Consider the following 22,482-nt stretch of genomic DNA (forward strand, 5'->3'; position numbering starts at 1 on the left):
CAAAGAAGGACACTACATAACGATCAAGGGATCAATCCAAGAAGAATATATAATAATTGTAAATATTTATGCATCCAACATAAGAGCACCTTAACACATAAGGCAAATGCAAACAGCCATAAAAGGGGAAATCGACAGTAACACAATCATACTAGAGGACATTAACACCCCATTTTCACCAATGGACAGATCCTCCAAAATGAAATATATAAGGAAACACAAGCTTTAAATGACACATTAAACAAGATGGACTTAATTGACATTTACAGGACATTCCATCCAAAAACAATAGAATACACTTTCTTCTCAAGTGCTCATGGAACATTGACCAGGATAGATCATATCTTGGGTCATAAGTCAAGCCTTGGTAAATTTAAGAAAATTGAAATCGTATCAAGTATCTTTTTCGACCACAATTCTATGAGACTAGATATCAGTTACAGGAAAAATTCTGTAAAAAATACAAACACATGGAGGCTAAACAGTACACTACTAAATAACCAAGAGATCACTGAAGAAATGAAAGAGGAAATCAAAAAATACCCAGAAACAAATGACAGTGAAAACACGGCAACCGAAAACCTACGGGATGCAGCAAAAGCAGTTCTAAGAGGGAAGTACAGCAATACAAGCCTACCCAAGAAACAAGAAACATCTCAAATAAACAACCTAACCTTACACCTAAAACAATTAGAGAAAGAAGGACAAAAAATCCCCAAACTTAGCAGAAGGAAAGAAATCATAAAGATCAGATCAGAAATAACTGAAAAAGAAATGAAGAAAACAATAGCAAATATTAATAAAACTAAAACCTGGTTCTTTAAGAAGATAAACAAAATTGATAAACCATTAGCCAGACTGATCAAAAAAGAAAAAAAAGGGAGAAGACTCAAACCAATAGAATTAGAAATAACAAAGGAGAAGTAACAATTGACACTGCAGAAATACAAAGGGGCATGAGAGATTAAGCAACTATATGCCAATAAAATGGACAATTTGGAAGAAATGGAAAAATTCTTAGAAAAGCACAACCTTCCGGGACTGAACCAGGAAGAAATATAAACAGACCAATCACAAGCAGTGAAATTAAAACTGTGATTAAAAATCTTCCAACAAACAAAAGCCCAGGACCAAATGACTTCACAGGCGAATTCTATCAAACATTTAGAGAAGAGCTAACACCTATCCTTCTCAAATTCTTCCAAAATATAGCAGAGGGAGGAATTCTCCCAAACTCGTTCTAGGAGGCCACCATCACCCTGATACCAAAACCAGACCAAGATGCCACAAAGAAAACTACAGGCCGATATCACTGATGAACATAGATGCAAAAATCCTCAACAAAATACTGGTAAACAGAATCCAACAGCACATTAAAAGGATCATACACCATGATCAAGTGGGGTTTATCTCAGGAATGAAAGAATTCTTCAATATATGCAAATCAATCAATGTGATACACCTTATTAACAAACTGAAGGTGAAAAAACATATGATCATCTCAATAGATGCAGAAAAAGCTTTTGACAAAATTCAACACCCATTTATGATATATGATAAAAAACTCTCCAGAAAGCAGGCAGAGAAGGAAGCCACCTCAACATAATAAAGGCCATATATGACAAACCCACAGCCAACATCGTTCTCAATGGTGGAAACTGAAACCAATTCCTCTAAGATCAGGAACAAGACAAGGTTGCCCACTCTCACCACTCTTATTCAACATAGTTTTGGAAGTTTTAGCCACAGCACTCAGAGAAGAAAAAGAAACAAAAGGAATCCAAATCGGAAAAGAAGAAGTAAAGCTGTCACTGTTTGCAGATGACATGATACTATACATAGAGAATCCTAAAAATGCCACCAGAAAACTACTATAGCTAATCAATGAATTTGGTAAAGTAGCAGGATACAAAATTAATGCACAGAAATCTCTTGCTTTCCTATACACTAATGATGAACAATCTGAAAGAGAAATTAAGGAAACACTCCCATTTACCACTGCAACAAAAATAATCGAATACCTAGGAATAAACCTACCTAAGGACACAAAAGTCCTGTATGGAGAAAACTATAAGACACTGATGAAAGAAATTAAAGATGATACAAACAGAGGGAGAGATATACCATGTTCTTGGATTGGAAGAATCAATATTGTGAAAATGACTATACTACCCCGAGCAACCTACAGATTCAGTGCAATCCCTATCAAAGTACCAATGGCATTTTCCACAGAACTAAAACAAAAAATTTCACAGGTTGTATGGAAACACAAAAGACCCCGAATAGAAAAAGCAATCTTGAGAAAGAAAAACGGAGCTGGAGGAATCAGGTTCCCAGACTTCAGACTATTATACAGAGCTAAAGTAATCAAGACAGCATGGTACGGGCACAAAAACAGAAATATAGATCAATGGAACAGGATAAAAGCACAGAGATAAACCCATGCACATATGGTCACCTTATCTTTGATAAAGGAGGCAAGGATATACAATGGAGAAAAGACAGCCTCTTCAATAAGTTGTGCTGGGAAAACTGGACAGCTACATGTAAAAGAATGAAGTTTGAACACTCCCTAACACCATAACAAAAATAAACTCAAAATGGATTAAAGACCTAAATGTAAGGCCAGACACTATAAAACTCTTACAGGAAAACATAGGCAGAACACTCTATGACATAAATCACAGCAAGATCCTTTTTGACCCATTTCCTAGAGAAACTGAAATAAAAACAAAAATAAACAAATGGGACCTAATGAAACTTAAAAGCTTTTGCACAGCAAAGAAAAACATAAACAAGGTGAAAAGACAACCCTCAGAATGGGAGAAAACATTTGCAAATGAAGCAACTGACAAAGGACTAATCTCCAAAATTTACAAGCAGCTCAATATCAGAAAAACAAAAAACCCAAACCCAAAATGGGCAGGAGACCTAAACAGACATTTCTCCAAAGACGATATACAGGTTGACAACAAACACATGAAAGGATGCTCAACAGCACTAATCTTTAGAGAAATGCAAATCAAAACTACAATGAGGTGTCACCTCACACCAGACAGAATGGCCATCATCAAAAAATCTACAAACAATAAATGCTGGAGAGGGTGTGGAGAAAAGGGAACCCTCTTGCACTGTTGGTGGGAATGTAAATTGATACAGCCACTATGGAGAACATTATGGAGGTTCCTCAAAAAACTAAAAATAGAACTACCATACGACCTAGCAATCCCAGTACTGGGCATATACCCTGAGAAAACCATAATTCAAAAAGAGTCATGAACCACAATGTTCATTGCAGCTCTACTTACAATAGCCAGACATGGAAGCAACCTAAGTGTCCATCAACAGATGAATGGATAAAGAAGATGTGGCACAGATATACAATGGAATATTACTCAGCCATAAAAAGAAACGAAATTAAGTTATTTGTAGTGAGGTGGATGGACCTAGAGTCTGTCATACAGAGTGAAGTAAGTCAGAAAGAGAAAAACAGATACCGTATGCTAACACATATATATGGAATCTAAGAAAAAAAAAAGGTCATGAAGAACCTAGGGGTAAGATGGCAATAAAGACACAGACCTACTAGAGAATGGACTTGAGGATATGGGGAGGGGGAAGGGTAAGCTGTGACAAAGTGAGAGAGTGGCATGGACATATATACACTACCAAACGTAAAATAGATAGCTAGTGGGAAGCAGCCGCATAGCACAGGGAGATCAGCTCGGTGCTTTGTGACCACCCAGAGGGGTGGGTTAGGGAGGGTGGGAGGGAGACGCAAGAGGGAAGAGATGTGGCGATATATGTATATGTATAACTGATTCTCTTTGTTATAAAGCAGAAACGAACACACCATTGTAAAGCAATTATACTCCAATATAGATGTTAAAAAAATATATTAAAATTTGGGGGGCACACATGAAAAAAAATAAAAAGTAGCTCACTACCCGAAATGTAGTAAGGGAAAATGGAATAAAAGCAAACAATAATGTAATATTTTTTAAGTAAAAAAGCAAGAACAGAAAAAAAGGACAAGTGGTAGGCACAAAGTAAGACAGCAGAATCCAACCCAGTTCTATATATCAGTAATTATAACAAAAATGTACAGACTAAGCGTGCCAGTTCCAGTTAGAGAGTGACGGATTTAAGAAAACAAAATAAAATCCAGGTATAACTGTTTTCAAGAGACACAGCTACAGGGGCTTCCCTGGTGGCGCAGTGGTTGAGAGTCCGCTTGCCGATGCAGGGGACACGGGTTCGTGCCCCGGTCCGGGAAGATCCCACATGCTGTGGAGTGGCTGGGCTGGTAAGCCATGGCCGCTGAGCCTGCGCGTCCTGAGCCTGTGCTCCGCAACGGGAGAGGCCACAACAGTAAGAGGCCCGTGTATCGCAAAAAAAAAAAAAAAAAAAGAGACACAGCTACAAAATGAGGACATGGAAAAGTTGAAAGTAAAATCATGGGGAAAAAGTATAACAGGCAAATATTTTAAAAAGAAAACTGGAAAAGCTATATTAATATCAGATAAAATATACCTAAATTTTTTTTATTTTATTGAAGTATAGTTGATTTACTATGTTGTATTAGTTTCTAAGTGAAGTGAGTCCTATAAAATATGCTCTTAAACAAAACCATTTTGTAGAGATAAAGCGGTCAGCACATGATGATAAGTGTTTAATTCATGAAGAAGATACAACAATTCTAAATTTATAAGAGGGTCATAAAATAATTTTGAAATATACAATGTGGAAATTGAAAAGGGAGAAATTGGCATCAAAATGTCATCAGAGGGCTTCCCTGGTGGCGCAGTGGTTGAGAGTCTGCCTGCCGATGTGGGGGACACAGGTTCGTGCCCTGGTCTGGGAAGATCCCCTATGCCACAGAGCGACTGGGCCTGTGAGCCATGGCTGCTGAGCCTGCGCGTCCGGACCCTGTGCTCCACAACGGGAGAGGCCACAACAGTGAGAGGCCCACATACTGCCAAAAAAAAAAATCAGAGTTGGAGATGTCGCTACATCAGTTTGAATACTGTTAGGTCAAGCAGACAAAAATTAAAGATATAAAGATTTAATCATAAGTAACAAGCTTGATTTAATAGACTCGTATAGAATCCTGCACAGAAGAATGAGACATTCTTCTGAACACACGGAACATTAACAACTATTGCATCAGCGTGGAGGGTGTACAGGGGTTCATTGTGCAGTTTTTAGCTTATAAATCAAGTGTCAACAAATTTCTAAGAACTGGCTTCATACAGTCCAATTGATCACAGTGCAATTAAGTTAGAAATTAATACAAACAATATTTTTAAGCCCATATGTTTTTTAATCAAAATCACATTTCTAAATAACTAATGAAACAAAAATCATAGTGAAAACTTAAAAATACTTAGAACTGTATAATAATCAAAATATTACATGCCAAAACTTGTGGGATGCTTCAGAATTCATAGTTTAGGAAAGTTTATAGTTTTATTTCTTATGTTAGGGAAATTTTTTTAATTGGCATACAATGTTGTATTAGTTTCAAGTGTACAACACAGTGAGTCAACATTTATATACATTACTAGATGATCACCATAAGTCTAGTTACCATCTGTCCCCATTTAAAATTGTTACACTGTTACTCACTATATTCCCTATTCTGTATATTTCATCCCGTGACTTATTTATAACTGGAAGTGTGCGCCTCTTAATCCCCTTCACCTGTTTCGCCCATCCTCCCTTCCCTTCCTCTCTAGCAACCACCAGTTTGTTCTCTGTATCAAGGAATCTGTTTCTGCAGGTTTTGTTTGTTAGATTCCACATATAAGTGAAATCATACGGTGTTTGTCTGACATATTTCACTTAGCATAATACCCTCTAGGTCCATCCATATTATAAATAACATTATTTCATTCTTTTTTGTGGCTGAGTAGTATTCCATTGTGTCTATATACACCACATCTTCTTTATCCATTCATCTGTAGATGGATACATAGTTTGCTTCTATATCTTGGTTATTGTGAATTTTGCTGCAATGAACATAGGGGTGCATATATCTTTTCAAATTAGTGTTTTCATTTTCTTCAGGCAAATAACCAAGAAGTGGAATTGCTGGATCATATAGCAGTTCTATTTTTAATTTTTTGAGGAACCTCCATAGTGTTTTCCATAGTACGTTAGGGAAATTTTTTAAACTCTAAAAGCTAATGAGCTAAACATTGCTCTTAAGGTGTAATAGAAAAAATATATATACTAAAATTTTTTAAATACTTCAATAAAAAAACAGAAATTAACACAATATTGTAAATTAACTATACTTCAATTTTTTTAAAGATGTAAAAACTGCTTTTTAATTTAAAAAAATAAATAAATATTTTAAAGCAATGTTATAGAAAAATATAGAATATACCCAAAGAATGGAATAAGAAAATTTACTTTTTAAAATATCTTAATTAAAAAAAATTTATCAGCAACAAAGGCAGAAGTTATTTTAAAATAATAATATACATATATATCATAGCCTTTGCATATACGAATATTACTTATTTTTTAATTAAAAATAATTGAAATCAGTTAGGAGAGGGGTTTTTTGGTGGTTGTTTGTTTCAGCGTAAATCATGCTAACACGTGCATACGTGCCCCACATCTGACTGAAATCAGAGTGCCCCAGCCCCTGAGAATCACACTTAGACAGATGCTTCTGACAGTGCGGCTCCTCCTACTGTGCACTGTGTGCATTCCTGTGTGGTGATGGGGCCCAAGGCCCTCCCCCCGGCCCGGAAGCCCCAGCTTCAGAAGCTCCGAGAAGCCTCTCACCTTGCTGGGAAGCAGGGGAACTGTCCAGCAGCAAATGCTTCTGAAGTCGTGTCTAAACCGGCCTGTGCGGTCAGTCCAGGAGGAGCAGGGCTCCCCCTACTGCAGGTGTCTGGTAGCGTGGAAAGAGGCTTCGAATTTGCACGTGGATCAGGCTCCACATATTACAGATAATTGCAAGGGCAGGTGCGGGAACCAGCCTATACAAATTAAAGACTTTTTTGAAAACCATTCCCACCGTGTGTTTCTTCCCACTTCACATTGCCCTAAGATACACTGGAGGCTCAGATTCTCCCACATACCTGGAATGGTGAAATGTCAGGAAATGCTGGGGCATAAGGAATTGAGTCATGAAATCCACACTGCCATCAGTGACTCCCTGACCATGTGTTAGGCTGGGACTCCCCAGGCCTTCTCTAAGTAACCAAAGACTATAATAAAAGGTAACAAGCACACAGCTTCTTCTGAAACTGCCTGCCTGAGCTCTTCAACAGAAGGGATTCAGAGGCAAGAGGCCTGGACATAGGATGACTTGCCACGTGAGAATTAGATCATTCCACTGTCAGATTCTGAGATATACAGGTAAAAGCTGTTCTTCTCTGGTAAAAGATACTGAATCAAACCACAAGCAAGAGACATGCCCACGAAGGAGAGATTGCAGGGCAGCCTCTATGTAAGCACTTAGATCCACTCAGAGACAGTGAAAGACTGAAAGCCACCTGCCTATTCATCCAGGCAGATAAGCACTCATGCCAGACTTGAAAGCGATGACAGGCCAGAACCGGAACAATTGAATTGTAAAAATGGACACAGTCGCCAGTGCCATATGAATATACATCTGTTGTAATTCTGCTTTCCAAAGTGTGTTTTCTAGACACACAAAAATGTATATTAAGATTAAAAGAATTCTCAAAATAAAAGTAATCTTGTCTGCATTTTCCACTCCAGTGCATCCAGTCAACTAATAAATGCAGCTGGGCTGACTCCTGGTTGTCTGCATGGTTGAAGGAATCTGTGATCACAGAGGATTGAAATCTACAATTAGTTCCACCTACCACATTTTACCGAGTTGCCACATCTTGCTTTCTAGAAGCTTTACTGGTGCTGGGCACACATTGCAAAATGAATGGACGGTATTTCACTCCTGTTTCTTTATCTTGATTACATATTGTCGAAGTTACCCATCAGCAAAGAAGCATCTGAACAATATAGAATGGGAGAAAGAAAAGCAGAAAGTCTGTATGATTCCCAGAGTAATCAAATGATTCTTATCAAATGCTTCTCCAATACCAACTCCACGTATGACACAGTGGAAAAGGTGAAAATTCAGAGATGTGGTGTTTATCATGTTCAACCCTTTTAAGATTAAAAATATTTGAGGGGAAAAAATAGCAACGCAATGCTATAGAAGCAATTACCAATTTAACAACTTCTTCTTAACAAAGAGGGAGGAAGACAACAAAGTTAACTAAATTTACTATAAAAAGGAGCCAATGCAAAGGGAAAGAGAATGAGGGTGGAGGGGAGAGACCAGTATAGACAAGATAAACTCAAGTCATGGAAACAGTATGTTCCAGACCTGAAAGAATGTCCCCTCACGATCTGTGGGGCCATAGCTTGTGCATACAGTTACAACTTTGGAGGATTTGAGTTCATAATATTTAGTCTGGAAATTAACAAGAAAATATAAAGAGCAAAATGGGTAAGGTGTAAGGAAATTGTATTTGCACTGGAATTTAGCCATGGCCGCTGTTCTTGGTGATTGGGAGGAGTTTGTTGATCAATGTAGTACATCTCTGGTAGCACTGACAGAAGCCCAGACATACAGTACATAAGGTGTGGAGGCCTCAGGGTCTGTGTGACGTGAATGCTAGGCTTCTCGGTTGGTTTGATGTCTCCCTTACCCTCAGCTCTCATTATACACGAAAGAAGAATATGCAGTGAGTGTGAGACAGAGACAAAGACAGAGAGAGAAAGGGGAAAGCAGAGTAACTTTAAATTCTTTTTACATCCTCTACTTACTCATTTTCTAAATAGTGATGTTTTTGTGAGACAGATCAGATTTATAGCTGGATAAAGCAGAAAAATCCAAATGCAAAGGAATGGATCATGGTGAATATGGTGAACGTTGCCACTGTCCTCCTAGTCTCAACATTTTGGAGTTCTCATGACTCTTCCGGTGACCACAATTCAGTTAGTTTCTCTTATGCCACCAGGCTCTCACTTATTCTAAAAATTTTAGGAAGAGCTTATGTGCCAGGCTCCACATAGCTTCTTAACCTCTGCCCCAGGCCGCCTGCCCTCCTGTGGTTCTGCACCCATATCCAGGTGCTTCTGACAGCATGACATTTATCATTTCACTTTCTTATTCCAAATATCTTGATAGGTCTCTATAGTGTCCTGGATAAAAACCTAGTTGAGTGGAAGTCACACGGGACTCTATCAGAAGAGTTGATTGTAGCCTCAGCTCTGCCGTTCCTGCAGCCTCACACTCAGTCTCCTCATCTGTAACCAGCAGACACCATGGGACTTCGATTGTCGCTCACAGCAACATTGGTGGTTGTCATCCTCATTTTACACCTGAACAAGGTTCCCTCTAGTTAAGTGATCCGCTCAGAGCTGCTCTAGTAATAGAGGACCTAGAATGTAAGAATGTTCCAGGACCCAAGGCTCTTTCCACTGCCTCCCTGTGAGATGAGGTCTGAAATGGCTCCCTTTCTGTGCTGTCCACTACAGTAGCCACTAGCTTTCAGCTAAATGAAACTAAAAATTCAGCTTCTTGGTCACACTAGCCACGTTTCAAGTGCTCGACAGCCGCATGTGACCAGTGGCTGCCATACTGGCCAGTGCAGATCATAGGACATTTCCATCAGTACAGAAAGTTTGATTGGACAGGCTAGGACTTCTGGTCAGCACTTGGCTTCTGATTCCCTGTCATCAGTCTGGCATTCAAGGCCTCCCAGAGTCTGACCCCAGCTTCCCTTTATTGTTGGGTTACTCTTGACTCCCAACCAAACGTCTTGTGTGCCTGCCAAACTGGGCGCTATTTCTGCGTCCCCCACTGTACCTAACACAGTGCCTTCCATAAAGCATGAACATTTGGATGGACGGATGGATGGATGGATGGATGGGAGGAAGGGAGGGAAGAAGGGGCATTCATTGATGCTTTCACTAAACAAATACTTGTATCTACCATGTGCTAAGCACTCCTCTAGGTTCCTGGGGTTACTATGGTGACAAGACATGGTCTAATGACACTTTCTGTCTGAGATGGTGGAAAAGGGGGAACAAATCACAAAGTTTACAAGTAAATAAAAATGAGATAGTGATAAGTGTTAGGAAAAATATAAGAGCATGTTGTGCTGCGTGACTGGGACTGGGAAAACTATACATCTGGTGGTCTCTAAGGAGGTACCATTTGAACCAACATCTGAATAAACAGGAGCCAACCATATGAAGTTCTGAGTGAAATATACTCCATGAAGAAGAAACTTCCCTATTAAAATTATACTTTTGCATATTTTGACAAGGTATCTTATTCATCAGCTTCTAATATACCTGTTCAGTGTAAATCCCCAATTGAATCATCTCAATAAACTTACCCTGAAGGAAGGATGCAACAAGGAATGGGTGCACAATTATTTAGGAAGACGGGTTAACATAGAATCTGTTACAGTTGAAATGGTATTTATCTTCTATGGGGTTTCTTTTCTTTCATTGTATAGCTTCCTTCCTGGACCACAGAAAGCTACCCTCAAAGAAGATGTATTACAGAAGGCAAAATTCTTTCAACATAAAAAATATCTGTCAAGAATAGCAAGAGGCAGCAGAGATGATACTGTTCAAAATTTTACGAGAAACACATCCCATACCTTTAAAAGTGGGAAAGGAGTGATAAAAACGGCTCCCAAACAACATGATAAAGGTGCTCGAAGAGTTTAGCCTCAGGAAGCATGGTAAGACTCTGGGCTTAAATAACTAAATTCATGAACACAACATTGGACGACTTTTACTTGGATTTCTGTCTGCATCCGAGGTCCGCTTTGGAGGACCTTGTGGCCACAGGTGGTGGGTCATCAGAGAACTTGACCCCTTGCACTCTCTGGTATTAAGATATATCTTGTCCATTTATTTGACCATTCCTGATAATTCCGAGACTGGTATGTTCAAGAACTGTTATCATTAAAAGATGGAAGAATAAAAGGAGTCTTTTGAAAAGTCTAATGGCGATGTAATTTGAAGCTAAATGTGTATATGTGTATATACATGGGCCAACACTCATGAGTTTTAAATTGTAGGTCTCCGTACAATCCACTTTCTATAAACCAAGCCTTCTTTCTCAGCTTAGGACTGATTAATGCTCATCTATTTAACCAAAGGTTAATGTTTTGGGAGATCCTAACATTAACCCTAGAAATTGATGCCGTTTGTATGTCGTAACTTTGAAAATTTGACCTTCCTCGACGACTCCATTTCAACACACCCCGGTCTCTGTCTGGACTGACTGGATCGCCAATAGGCTTGTGCGGGAAGCTTTCCTCCACCTTGTGCAGTTGTTTGTTTGCTTGGACAGGTGAGAAACAGAGGGTAATTTTTCCCAGCTCCAAATCCTCCTTAACTCACCGAGAAACTCATATTTGCCCAGAACATAAATTATGTAGAGCCTCCTGCCTGGCCATTTTGATAGACTTTTATTCTTTCTTTCCCATTATTATTATTATTATTTTTACTAATGCATGTATTCTTTAGACAAGAATAGTAAAGACACAACATGCTCTGAGTTACCCATCAGGTAGCTCTTTAGTAAATAGTGAGCAGCAGCAAAGAGGACGGGCAGAGCTCTAAAAAGAGCTTAAATGCACAGCAAGTTTGGAAAAGATAAAGGTGTCCATGTCTTAATCTACAAATCCCTATTGGTGGGGGGGCGGAGGCGCCAGAGATGCGAAAAGAGATCAGAGTGAAACCAGGAAAGGTATTCAAAGTGCATCTCTGGTGGCTCTTTCTCCTCACTCCCATCCAGATCACGTAACTGATTTTTAATCTTATGATAGGGCTAATGTTTTCAACAACTAGACACCAAAGAAGCAATACTTAATTTAGACATAATGGCAAATTTTAAGAGCTGGCTCCACAGTTGGTGGTAGTGGCCTGGCTGCACAGATGGCCATACTCTCCAGAAAGGGAGGGAGGCCCTGCGCGGATGCATGGGGCACAGGGTTACGGACACCAAATACCAGCAGGTATCATCTGACTTTCTTTTCTACACCTCTCTTCATAAAACCTGGGAAAGAGCCATCTGCAGTGTTTTTACAAATCACTTCTGCCATCCTTACCCAGGCAACTCCATAGAAATAGCTCCCAATGTCTCCAAAGAGCAAGGAGTTAAAAGGTTGTATCCATACTCAGGTAACACAGAAGAATAAAGCACATCAGCTTTCTTCATGTATCCTAAATGGTGCTTAGGAGTTCAGGAAAAATTTGTTTCAAGTACAGGAAATTGATGAGCAATATTTAAGAGGTATTTTAATAAAAGGGATTTTTCTGGTTAACTCTGGATTAAGCAAAAATTCCTTTCTTCTGTTTATTGTTGGAAATACTTTTAAAATGTTATTTGTCTATCTTTTCAGCATTGGTAAGTAAAGTACACCAAACAAATATTTCCTTGGTGATTGAGATTATTTTAGCATTTTGGGTCATCGTTTTAGTCATTAGTAGGTGAGGGGTCTGAAGCATAGTGTAAATAGTAAGTTCCTTTTAAAAACATTAATCGCTAATATTAACATTTTCCATGATTTACCTCTTCCTCTTAAAGGGGAAAGTACCATAAATTGAGTGTAAATTAAACAAAACCCTATTTAAACCAAGAATCACACAAATAAGCAGTGATGTTCTTGATATAGAATTATAAATTAATTGACTATAAAGGACAATTTATTCTATTATCTCTGCACTGAACTATGAATCAAACGTGTTAAAGAAAACCCCCAGAATTCAAAAAGAAATGCAAACTCAATGTGGCGTCAGATTGTAATACTCAGTAACAATTCAACCAAATGACCTTTATAAAGCTGCGGGGGGAGGATTTTTTTTTTTTTTTTTTTTGTGGTACGCGGGCCTCTCACTGCTGTGGCCTCTCCCGTTGCGGAGCACAGGCTCCGGACGCGCAGGCTCAGCGGCCATGGCTCATGGGCCCAGCCGCTCCGCGGCATGTGGGATCTTCCCGGACCAGCGCACGAACCCGCGTCCCCTGCATCGGCAGGCGGACTCTCAACCACTGCGCCACCAGGGAAGCCCGGGAGGATTTTTAAGTGGGGAGAATGAGTGGTAGGAAGATAAGGGGAAAAGGATTACAGCTCCATCAGCATACTCCATCTCTTCCCTCAGCATTCCCCATGTTTATCAGTCTGTGGCTTATCTAATGGCTCCAGGCTTGGGGCCCATTTTCAGAACAAGTTTATGTCTCAAAAAACTTCCCCCGGGCTTCCCTGGTGGCGCAGCGGTTGAGAGTCCACCTGTCGATGTAGGGGACTCGGGTTCGTGCCCGGTCCGGGAAGATCCCACATGCCGCGGAGCGGCTGGGCCCGTGAGCCATGGCCGCCGAGCCTGTGCATCCGGAGCCTGTGCTCCGCGACGGAAGAGGCCACAACAGTGAGAGGCCCGCGTACCGCAAAAAAAAAAAAAAAAAAAAAAACTTCCCCCAACCTCTGCAGACTCTAAATCTGACCTAGTAGCTAGAACCTCTATAAATATGGTCTTAGCACACATTAAGGGAAACAGAGGCACTACAACATGAAAACGCCAATGTCAAATTTGCATATTCTATGGATCCACTGAGCTCCCCGGCCCATCAGAGTCCATCACTCCTGACCTGGACCTCTCTGAATGATGGGGTTTTCTGATAGTTTTATTGTTTACTTGTCTAAACACTAAGTGTGTTGAATCCTATGCACTGCAACTATCATGTCTCATACTAAGTTATGTAATTATACAAATTAAATTTTTGGAGTATTTCTTAAACAAGTATTTTCCCTAGACTCAGATTATCTGTTCAACTTCTTGGTTTTACAGACTCCTGTAAGCTAATTTCAAACTAAAATATTTTGAACACCATAAACCCTTCTGCAAGTGGATGACAATTAAATGTGGATGAGAAGTTCCTGTGTGAACAATAATCGATAATTTTGAAGGGTTTATTTTAGTGGGAAAGACCAAATTTTGGTCTTTTAAAAATATAAATTTGGGGCATGTTTTTAACAGCTTAATCTTTTTATTTTTCTCTTTTCATGCATTTAATAAATAATATACACTGGACAAAAGCAAGCTGATGGGCCAAGTTTCAGAATTTATAGTAGAGCCTATAAAAAACAGTAATGATGACCAAGAAGAGACACACTACTCTGAAACTGACACACAGGGGATCAAGTCTACAGGGTTAAACATCTAACAAGGCCAGCTCTAAAACTGGAAGAAAGATAGATGGGCTAGAGCAGGAAGCATGATACTGAGAATCCAGAGACCTGGACATAAGGCCTAGTTCTTTCACTGAGTCCCTGCAACACTGGGTCCATGTCTTCAGAACACGTGCTGCTGGAGAGGTTATTCTTCTGCTAATGTTTACTGTTAAAAACACCAACAAAAACAAACAAAAACCCTTTAAGATGCTTGAATACAGTTTATTGGCTAGTTTGAATAGCATTTTTAATAGCAAAAAATGTGTTTACATTATAATAGCTTACAACCAACTTTCAGTCATCTTTTTTAATACAAAGTAAACTGAGATCACCTAAGTCTTAGCATCTTAAATTCCTCACCTCTGTGATATATACAGTAAGAAAGTCCCAGATACTACTGTCTGGCTAATTCCAGCTAAGATATATACAAGTATGCCAGCAACTTCCTTAACCACCTTACATGGGATTTGTTTAACCATGAAACAGACATGATTCTGAAAATTAAGCAAATGAATCTGTGTTCACTCTGTTCTCTAAAAATACTTTTTCTCTTGAGTTATAGTATATTTATATATTTTTACACATTATACAAATCACTCAGTTTTCATTTCCAAACCTTAACAATCCCATCTCTAGAAGCAGTCACAATGAAGCCCTGTGTCGTCTGGAACGTGGCGACATCTGTGATGATGTCGTGGTGACCCACAGGCAGAGACTCTGGGCCCTTCCGAGGGGCATCATCACTCGGTCCCACCTTCTGCTTATTCTGAATTTCCTGTTTGGTGGTTAAAAGTCAAGGAGAAAGCCAGAAGTTAAAGGCTGTAGCACATTCTACCACCTGTCTGTCCTCCTGCTTCTGAGGAATACTCTTCTTGTTTAGGCTAGCTCTCCCATGAAGGAGTCACACTTTCACAAAGACACTGAGCAGAGAGTACAAAGTGATGTTCTAGGTTTCCGGTCACTGGACTCCACACCACAAGTAGCCACTTACAAATACAGAAAACTTACAAATAGGCCAATAATCTGTGCATATTACCTCTGTCAACATCAAAGAACAAAGGGAAAGAACAGAGAGGCAGAGACAACCGGGATATGGATGTAAACACCTGTCAGACACTCAAGCCCTTCTGAAGCTCACTGTTACTTGTGACAAAGGAAGCCCCTCATTTACTGACCACGTACCAGGCCCAGCACTGGCAAGTATGTCGTCTCCTCTGCAGCCTCTGCCTGACTCAAGAACACAAGCTCTTGAGCCCCACCAGCCAGGTGTGAGTCCCAGCGCTGCTGCTTACTAGCTGGGTGACCTTAGACGTGTTCAATTTCGCTGTGCTTAACTTTCTCATTTGCAGAAGGAAAATAATAAAGGCACTTCCTTATAAAGTTGTTTTAAGGACTTGGCAAGTGTTTGAAGTGCTTATTTTGAGCAGTGTAATTACACATGCACTTTCTATGTTCATTCTACTTTAATAAAAGTTAATTTAAAAAATACAGAAAAGTCAAGAGAAAATAAAACACATTTTTTAAATTCAAAGAAATAGTGCCACTCTTGGCCAAGCCATTTATTTGAATCAACATGATATTTATGAAAGCCGTTTTTGTTCCCACAAAAAGTTGAAAGAAAGACTGCTTATACCTGGACGACTTCGGTGCCTTCAATGATTTTCCTGTAGTAGGACACAGATGAAGAACTAGTGCTTCCTGCAATGACATAGGACCTCTCTGGGTAAGCCAGGTCCCAAAACCTGGGGTAAAGGAAACAACTGGTGATAATCTCAAAGGAGGAGGAGAGGGACTAATGATTACTGGCTGACACTCATCAATGCTATATTGTTCTCTTCTGCATTAGGAAAAGACAATCTTCTAGAAGAGCCTAAAATTAGTTACAAACGAAGTATTAACAGCTGTCCCTGAAAGAAGCAGATGATGTTAAACGTCACACTACTGCTGGTATCTATAATAAGCAACGCCTAGTGGTAACCGCAGTATTCATCCACATTTTACTACCTTTCTCCTTTCAAGTGCTGGATATCAAGTGTCTTTACTGTACCTTATTTTCATGTCTGAGCCAGCTGTTAGCAGGATGGGGTTCCCATCTGCAGGACTACAGTAGAGACCGTGGACACTGTGAGGAGAAGGCTTAAAGGAAATAAAGAAATAGAGTCAAATAACAGACACCAGTGTAGCCCATAAAGGATGTAGCCGTTTCTAGAGACAAGTCAGCTGTCTGTGGTTAACTGAAGAGACTAGAGACAGATCACGTATGTCTTAGATCTTCTTTCTTTGGGAATTTAAAATGCATTTGCTCTATATCATCCTGAATGAAGAAGCAGAGCCTGTTCAGCTTCCCAAAATTCTCTATTTGGGATGAGAAGGACCCCAACTAAAGGAGAAGAAAATCTTTCCTACCTTCTTCCCCAACAAAGCACCCTTAAAAAAGTGTGTATGAGGGGTCATGTTCCATTTTTTTAATGATCTAAGCTTTAATCTGTGCTTTTCCTAATTAACCCATATTTTACTGGGGTTCCAAAGAGACATCACAAACCTTATGGAGCTGGCAACCAAAACACCCACAGAAGCAGACACCAGTAAGCAGGAACTGGAAAGCACACGGTAGCAATGCCCACCTAATACTTAGTAAAAACCCAAATTTAAAACATAACCCAAAAGCCCAACAAATATCATGTTTGGCAAAATGCCTGAAAGTGCTTGGGATGTGGGAGATTATGTTGGCCTTTATAATAAAAACTGGAGCAAACCTGTAATTCAGACAGTGGTGGTGCACCACTGGCCCAGAGCGTGAACCTTCTGTCACCCGTCTCCATGTCCCACATGGATACTTCATTGTTGCCCTGGACAGCTGAGGGAAACAGGCCAGAACGTTACTCAGACAAGGTCTCCACTCTTAGGGATTCATGTCTTGGTAGAGGTAGTCAGCCTACAGCCATTTCCATTTTCTCCCATCCTGCAAGAAACACTCACGAATACTTTTAAATAATACTGTGACCCTGCCACCACACTGGAGTGCAAAAAAGAAATGTTTTTTATAGCCTACTAGTCAATATTTACTGGTGTCCAGCCAAGTGGAAAGAAGTATAGGGTGGAAAGGCAAAGCATAAACAGACTCTGCCCTCAAGAAACCTACAGTCTAGGACTTCCCTGGTGGTGTAATGGTTAAGAATCCGCCTGCCAATGCAGGAGACACAGGTTCGAGCCCTGGTCCAGGAAGATCCCACATGCCACGGAGCAACTAAGCCCACGTGCCACAACTACTGAGCCTGTGCTCTAGAGCCCACAAACCACAACTACTGAGCCCATGTGCCACAACTACTGAAGCCCGTGTGCCTAGAGCCCATGCTCTGCAACAAGAGAAGCCACTGCGATGAGAAGCTCACGCACCGCAACGAAGAGTAGCCCTCGCTCGCCACAACTAGAGAGAGCCTGCGTGCAGCAACGAAGACCCAACACAGCCAAAAGTAAATAAATAAAATAAATAAATTTATTTTAAAAGAAAAGAAACCTACAGTCTAGAAGGAAAGAAAAAAAAATAAAGTATAAGACAATGAACACAAAAAGAGAGAATGCAGAGTTCCACCTATACTCAGGAAGGCAAAGGTCACATCCAGTGGGTGAGAATCAAGGCCACCTCGTGGAGATGTCATCACTGGGATGGAAAGAGCAAGTGAGGCTGGAGACACAGGTGGCACATGGATCACTTCAGGCAGAAAGGATGGAAGGAGTAAAGCACACACACCCATGTCTGGGTGCTGTGGTCTGATTGGAGCACATCTGACAGGAAGAGTGGAAGGAAGATTCTAGGGAATGGAAGCTGCAGGCCTGAGAGAGGCTTTCTCGAAAGTAATTTTGAGCAGGATAGTGACAATACCCCAGGCTTCAGTCCTTCATTAATATTTATTGAACCAACAACATTTACTATGAACCAGTCACTGTCCTAGGCACTGAGGAAAAGGCAAATAATGCAAAAAAAAATCCCTTTTTCACAGAACTTACATCCTAGTGGTGACAACAACCCCCCAAAAATGCAGAGGCCCCAAAGCAGGAATGTGATTAGTTCAAGGAAAAGGCCAGGAAGCCCCTGTGGCTGGAGCCCTATTTTATTGCACTGCGTTTTACGATGTCTCACACCCACACCTTTGTAAATAGTTCCTCTGACAATAAGTCCTCCTCAAATTATCCTACCTTGGGTATGCCATGTGTTTCCTGTTGGAACCCTGACTGATCAAGAGTGTCAGTGAGGTAGCAGGGACAGATCCCATAAAGTCTCTGGGCCATGGTGAGGAGTTTGGCTGTTATCTGAGAGCCACTGGAAGGTACTGAGCAGAAGAAAGAACAGTCTTTGGTAAGAATAAAAGCAGGGAGTTACAAGGATGTTGCACTAATAAGGACAAGAGATTATGGCTGTTTGGACTAGGGGGAGAGTGATGGAAATAGTAAAAGGTGCTCAATTCTGGACATATTTTAAGACAGAACATGTACAACTGGCTGATGGACTGGAAGTGGGATGAGAGAGAAAGAAGAACAAAGGACGACGCCAGGCTTCCTCCTGAGCTTTGAGCCTGAATGCTGCCATTTCCTGGGACAACACTGCAGGGAGAGCAGGCTGGTCTCAGGTCCTCAAGGAGGTGATACGGGGCGGGCAGCTGGTGGAGAGGAGCCAAGTGTTCAGCATGGACAGGTCAGGTTTCAGTCGGCTATCAGACATCTTAGGGAAGACTTTACATAGGCACATATAAAACCCTGAATAAATTTGGTACTATTTTGCGGGGGACTGGATGTGCTCACACAGGGAGCCAGTGCAGAAGGAGAAGAGGTTCAGACCAAGATTGAGCCCTGAGGCCGGCTACAGCTTAGAAGCAGGAAGAGGAGGAAGAATCAGCAAATCAATCAACAGAAGAACCAAGAGAGTGATGTCCTCAAAGTCAGGTGAGGAAAGTGTTTCAGACAGAGGAAGTGATCAACCAACCAAGAGACAAATCACGTAAGACGCAGGCTAAGTCACGGCCATTGAACCTGGCAGCGTGATGACCTTGACAGGAGCAGCGCATGAGGTGCACTGTGTGGATGAGAAGGGACCAGGAAGAGCCCAGAGGCACGGGGACCAGCGAGGAAACATAAGAGTAACGAGAGCTACCACTTAACAAGCACTCCTTGCATGCCAGGCTATGTGCGTTACATGTGTTTTCTGAAATTCTTACAACCTCTGCTAGCTAAGTATTTTTAACCACGTTTTACCGTTGAGGAAAATGAGTTTCAAAGACTTGCCCAAGTGTCTTGCCAGAGAATCCATACAAGAAAATTTGAATGCCCAACAAGAGAAAGGGAGGGAAGCTTGCAAGAAATTCAACAGAAATGGCAGCTGAGAAGGATGACTCAAGGCTTCTAACTTAAGATTTCCAGGAAGACGGTGAGAACTTTAGCAAAAATAGGGGACACAAGAGAAAGAAGATAAATGGAAAGGAAATGATGGTAGGAATGGAAGGTGGTAGTGTGATTGATGAGATCATTCTGAAACATAAGTAAGAAATGACAATGAGATATCAGTGGTGGGAACTTCTTCCATAATCAGAACTGAACAAAAGCAAGCATTTGGCTCATATGTAAAATAAAACTCTAAGAACATGAGTCTAAGCAGCAGAGGGTTCTGCACTTTCCAAGAAGGGCCCCCAACCCCGAGAGCCAGCCCTCCCTCTTACCTGCGATCACCCAGGACTGGTACAGCGGGTGCATGGAGAGGCGCCGGATGCGGGCCCTGGAAGGATGGCAGTGACTGGAAATGGGCAACTGGAACCGCATGTCCCAACACGCCATGGTACCACTGCTTGTCCCTGAGGGGAAGAGAAGTCCAGAAGGTGACCACCCATGGTAAAGCACAGCAGGCTACAGTCATCAAGTGGTAATTTGCGAGCTCTGTACAGATGTGCGTTCAACCTGGCTTAGCCACTTGGAGACAAGGCTTTGTTTTCACTAAGCTGCCCTCCCCAACCCCAGTGTCAAACAGTGCCTTACGCCAAAGATACAAAGCACTGGCACGACGCTACTACAAAACGGCCTAACAGATGTGAAGTGAAAACGAGTGATTCATTAATTACTGACACTTACTAACTGCCAAAAGTGCCCACAAAAAACCCAGAAGGCCTAGAGAAGACATAAAGTGAATCTTTATGTCTTCTCAAAATGTTCAGGCTGCCTTAAATAACCAGAGGTGGTTTACTGGCATTCAGTGATCACTTTACCAATCCCAAAGTGGTAGCAGCTTTGCAGCTATCATCAGTTTCAATCATTTCCATGTGCCCTTTTCTCCGAAACGTTCTGGAGACAGGCATGGGTGTCCAATCACAGTAGAAACTGGGGTGAATGCGTGCATATCTGCCCATGGCACCTTAAACCCCACAGAGAAAAGGCCCCCCATCCCAAAGAATAATGTCCACCCTAACACCGAGATTGGTCTCCAGTTCCAGTGGAGAGATGGGGGTGGGAAAAGACAAAAGGGGCAGCGGGTCCCTCTGTCGCCCTGCCCCTCTCCAGGACAATGGCTCAAATAGCCACAGCAGTACTGGCTGCCCCCGAGAGCCACCAGTGCCATTTGCTAATTTTTTACGTGTGTAATAGCTACTCTTCTAGGCCTGGCATTACATATTCCTAAACCAGTACAGTTTAGTCACACAAAAGGCAAAAAAATAATACATTTCATAAAAACTATATAAAAATAAAGATACTTAATGTCACAAATGCAAGTTAGGGAATCCAGAAACCAATATTCAAGTGCAGCAGATTATAATTCTTCTGAAAAAAGAGTGCCAAGTGGGAATGAATAAACTCTAGTACCTTCTAAAGGGGCAGGTTCAAAGCCCTAGGAGAGAAAAAGGTGAAACTAAAACAGAGGAAAGCAGCAAGCAAGAGCACAGGGTACATCTTCAGCATTTGAGGAAAGGCGGGTGGGGAGGAATCACAAGGCAAGAAACCAGTTTAGCTCTTCTCCTGTGCTGGATGCTTTTACCTCACTGACTCCTCTAAGCAGCCCTTGAAAGGATGAGCCCCATTTGAAAATGAGGATACTATGACCTAAAAGAGTTAATAAGCAGCTTGCCAGTGGTTAATGGAATTTAAAACCAAGTGTGCCCAAATTCAAATGCTTTCATCCATAAACTAAGCCTGCTGCTTCCCTGGCAGAATAAGAAAATGCCAGCAAATCTGATCACTATAATGATTATAAAGAGGCTCATTTAAGAATGAAGAGAAAGGAAATTGTTTTATGTGTTGGAATATTGATTTCACTTTTTCAAATCTGTTTTTTAATGAAAAAAATAAAATGCAAGTGATTATAACATAATAATTATGGGGGGAAAAGAAAGGACACGGGGGAAAATTACCAATGAAGAAAAAGGAAAGAGCTTTCCTAAGAAGGCCACTCCAGACAGTAGCATCCAGACCCAGTCAAGGACTTGAAAGGCAGCTCACCGATGCAGAGCCAGCACTGGTGGATGTCCACAGCAAAGGAAGTGATGAGACCTGACTTAAGATCGTGCCTCAGCGTCCAGGCATTGCTGGAAGACCTGAAGTCCCAGCCCACCAGAGCGCCGTTCACAGTGGCGTAGGCCAGCACAGACTGCGCCCCGGAGTTGAAGTGATGCATGTCCACCACACAGCCGTCCTCCTTTTGGTCTAGGACTCTAAGGAGACACACATCAAAAGGCAAAGACTTTTCCAGTCACTAAAAACACAGTACCCTTCTCCACTGAAGATGAATCTATATTCCAACCATGGTCAAGAAATAAAAACTCTGTGACCCATAAGACAATGATAGCTGACCATTTTTTAAAAATTATTTTAGAACTACAGAAGAGTTGCAAAAATAGTACACAGACTTCCGTATATCCTTCGCTCACCTTCCCCTCACGCTAACACTTTACATAAACATAGACCATTTATCAAAACTAAGAAATTGACCTTGGTACAGTAACCCATAAGATACAAAACATGGTTGGATTTCACCAGTTTTCCCACTAGTGACCTAACCGCTCCAGACCAAGACACCGCCTGGCATCTAGCTGCCGCGTTTCCTTCATCTCCTCCACCTATGACAGCGCCTCAGTCTGTCCTTTCACGACCTTGACATTTCTGAATGTCATGTCATGTCATGTGTTCTCACAAACAGAGCTGGTGCCTTACTGGGAGGGAGGCCACATGTGTGACGTGCCCGTCTCAGTGCACAGACGGG

General features: G+C 41.2%; 2 protein-coding genes across 7 annotated transcripts in view; one reads left to right on the forward strand and one right to left on the reverse strand.

Moving 5' to 3' along the window:
• Positions 1–10,972, forward strand: part of COL6A6 (collagen type VI alpha 6 chain) — a 117,545-nt gene extending 106,573 nt beyond the window's left edge. The window contains exon 36 of the mRNA XM_032630447.1: positions 10,521–10,972. Coding sequence (XP_032486338.1) covers positions 10,521–10,737 — 217 coding nt within the window. The 3' untranslated portion in view covers positions 10,738–10,972. The remainder of the gene's footprint in view (positions 1–10,520) is intronic.
• A 3,478-nt stretch (positions 10,973–14,450) lies between these two features.
• PIK3R4 (phosphoinositide-3-kinase regulatory subunit 4) overlaps positions 14,451–22,482 on the reverse strand; it is a 74,055-nt gene continuing 66,023 nt past the window's right edge. For 3 of the 6 annotated variants that reach the window (XM_032630512.1, XM_032630514.1, XM_032630513.1), the window contains 6 exons: positions 21,723–21,934; positions 19,958–20,089; positions 17,003–17,103; positions 16,294–16,382; positions 15,880–15,988; positions 14,451–15,021 (listed from right to left, as the gene is read on the reverse strand). In XM_032630512.1, coding sequence (XP_032486403.1) covers positions 14,851–15,021; positions 15,880–15,988; positions 16,294–16,382; positions 17,003–17,103; positions 19,958–20,089; positions 21,723–21,934 — 814 coding nt within the window. In that variant the 3' untranslated portion in view covers positions 14,451–14,850. The remainder of the gene's footprint in view (positions 15,022–15,879; positions 15,989–16,293; positions 16,383–17,002; positions 17,104–19,957; positions 20,090–21,722; positions 21,935–22,482) is intronic. The other 3 variants (XM_032630509.1, XM_032630510.1, XM_032630511.1) reach the window with 1 other exon arrangement.

Source organism: Phocoena sinus, chromosome 4 (assembly GCF_008692025.1).
Source record: "Phocoena sinus isolate mPhoSin1 chromosome 4, mPhoSin1.pri, whole genome shotgun sequence".
Taxonomy (NCBI): Eukaryota; Metazoa; Chordata; class Mammalia; order Artiodactyla; family Phocoenidae; genus Phocoena; species Phocoena sinus.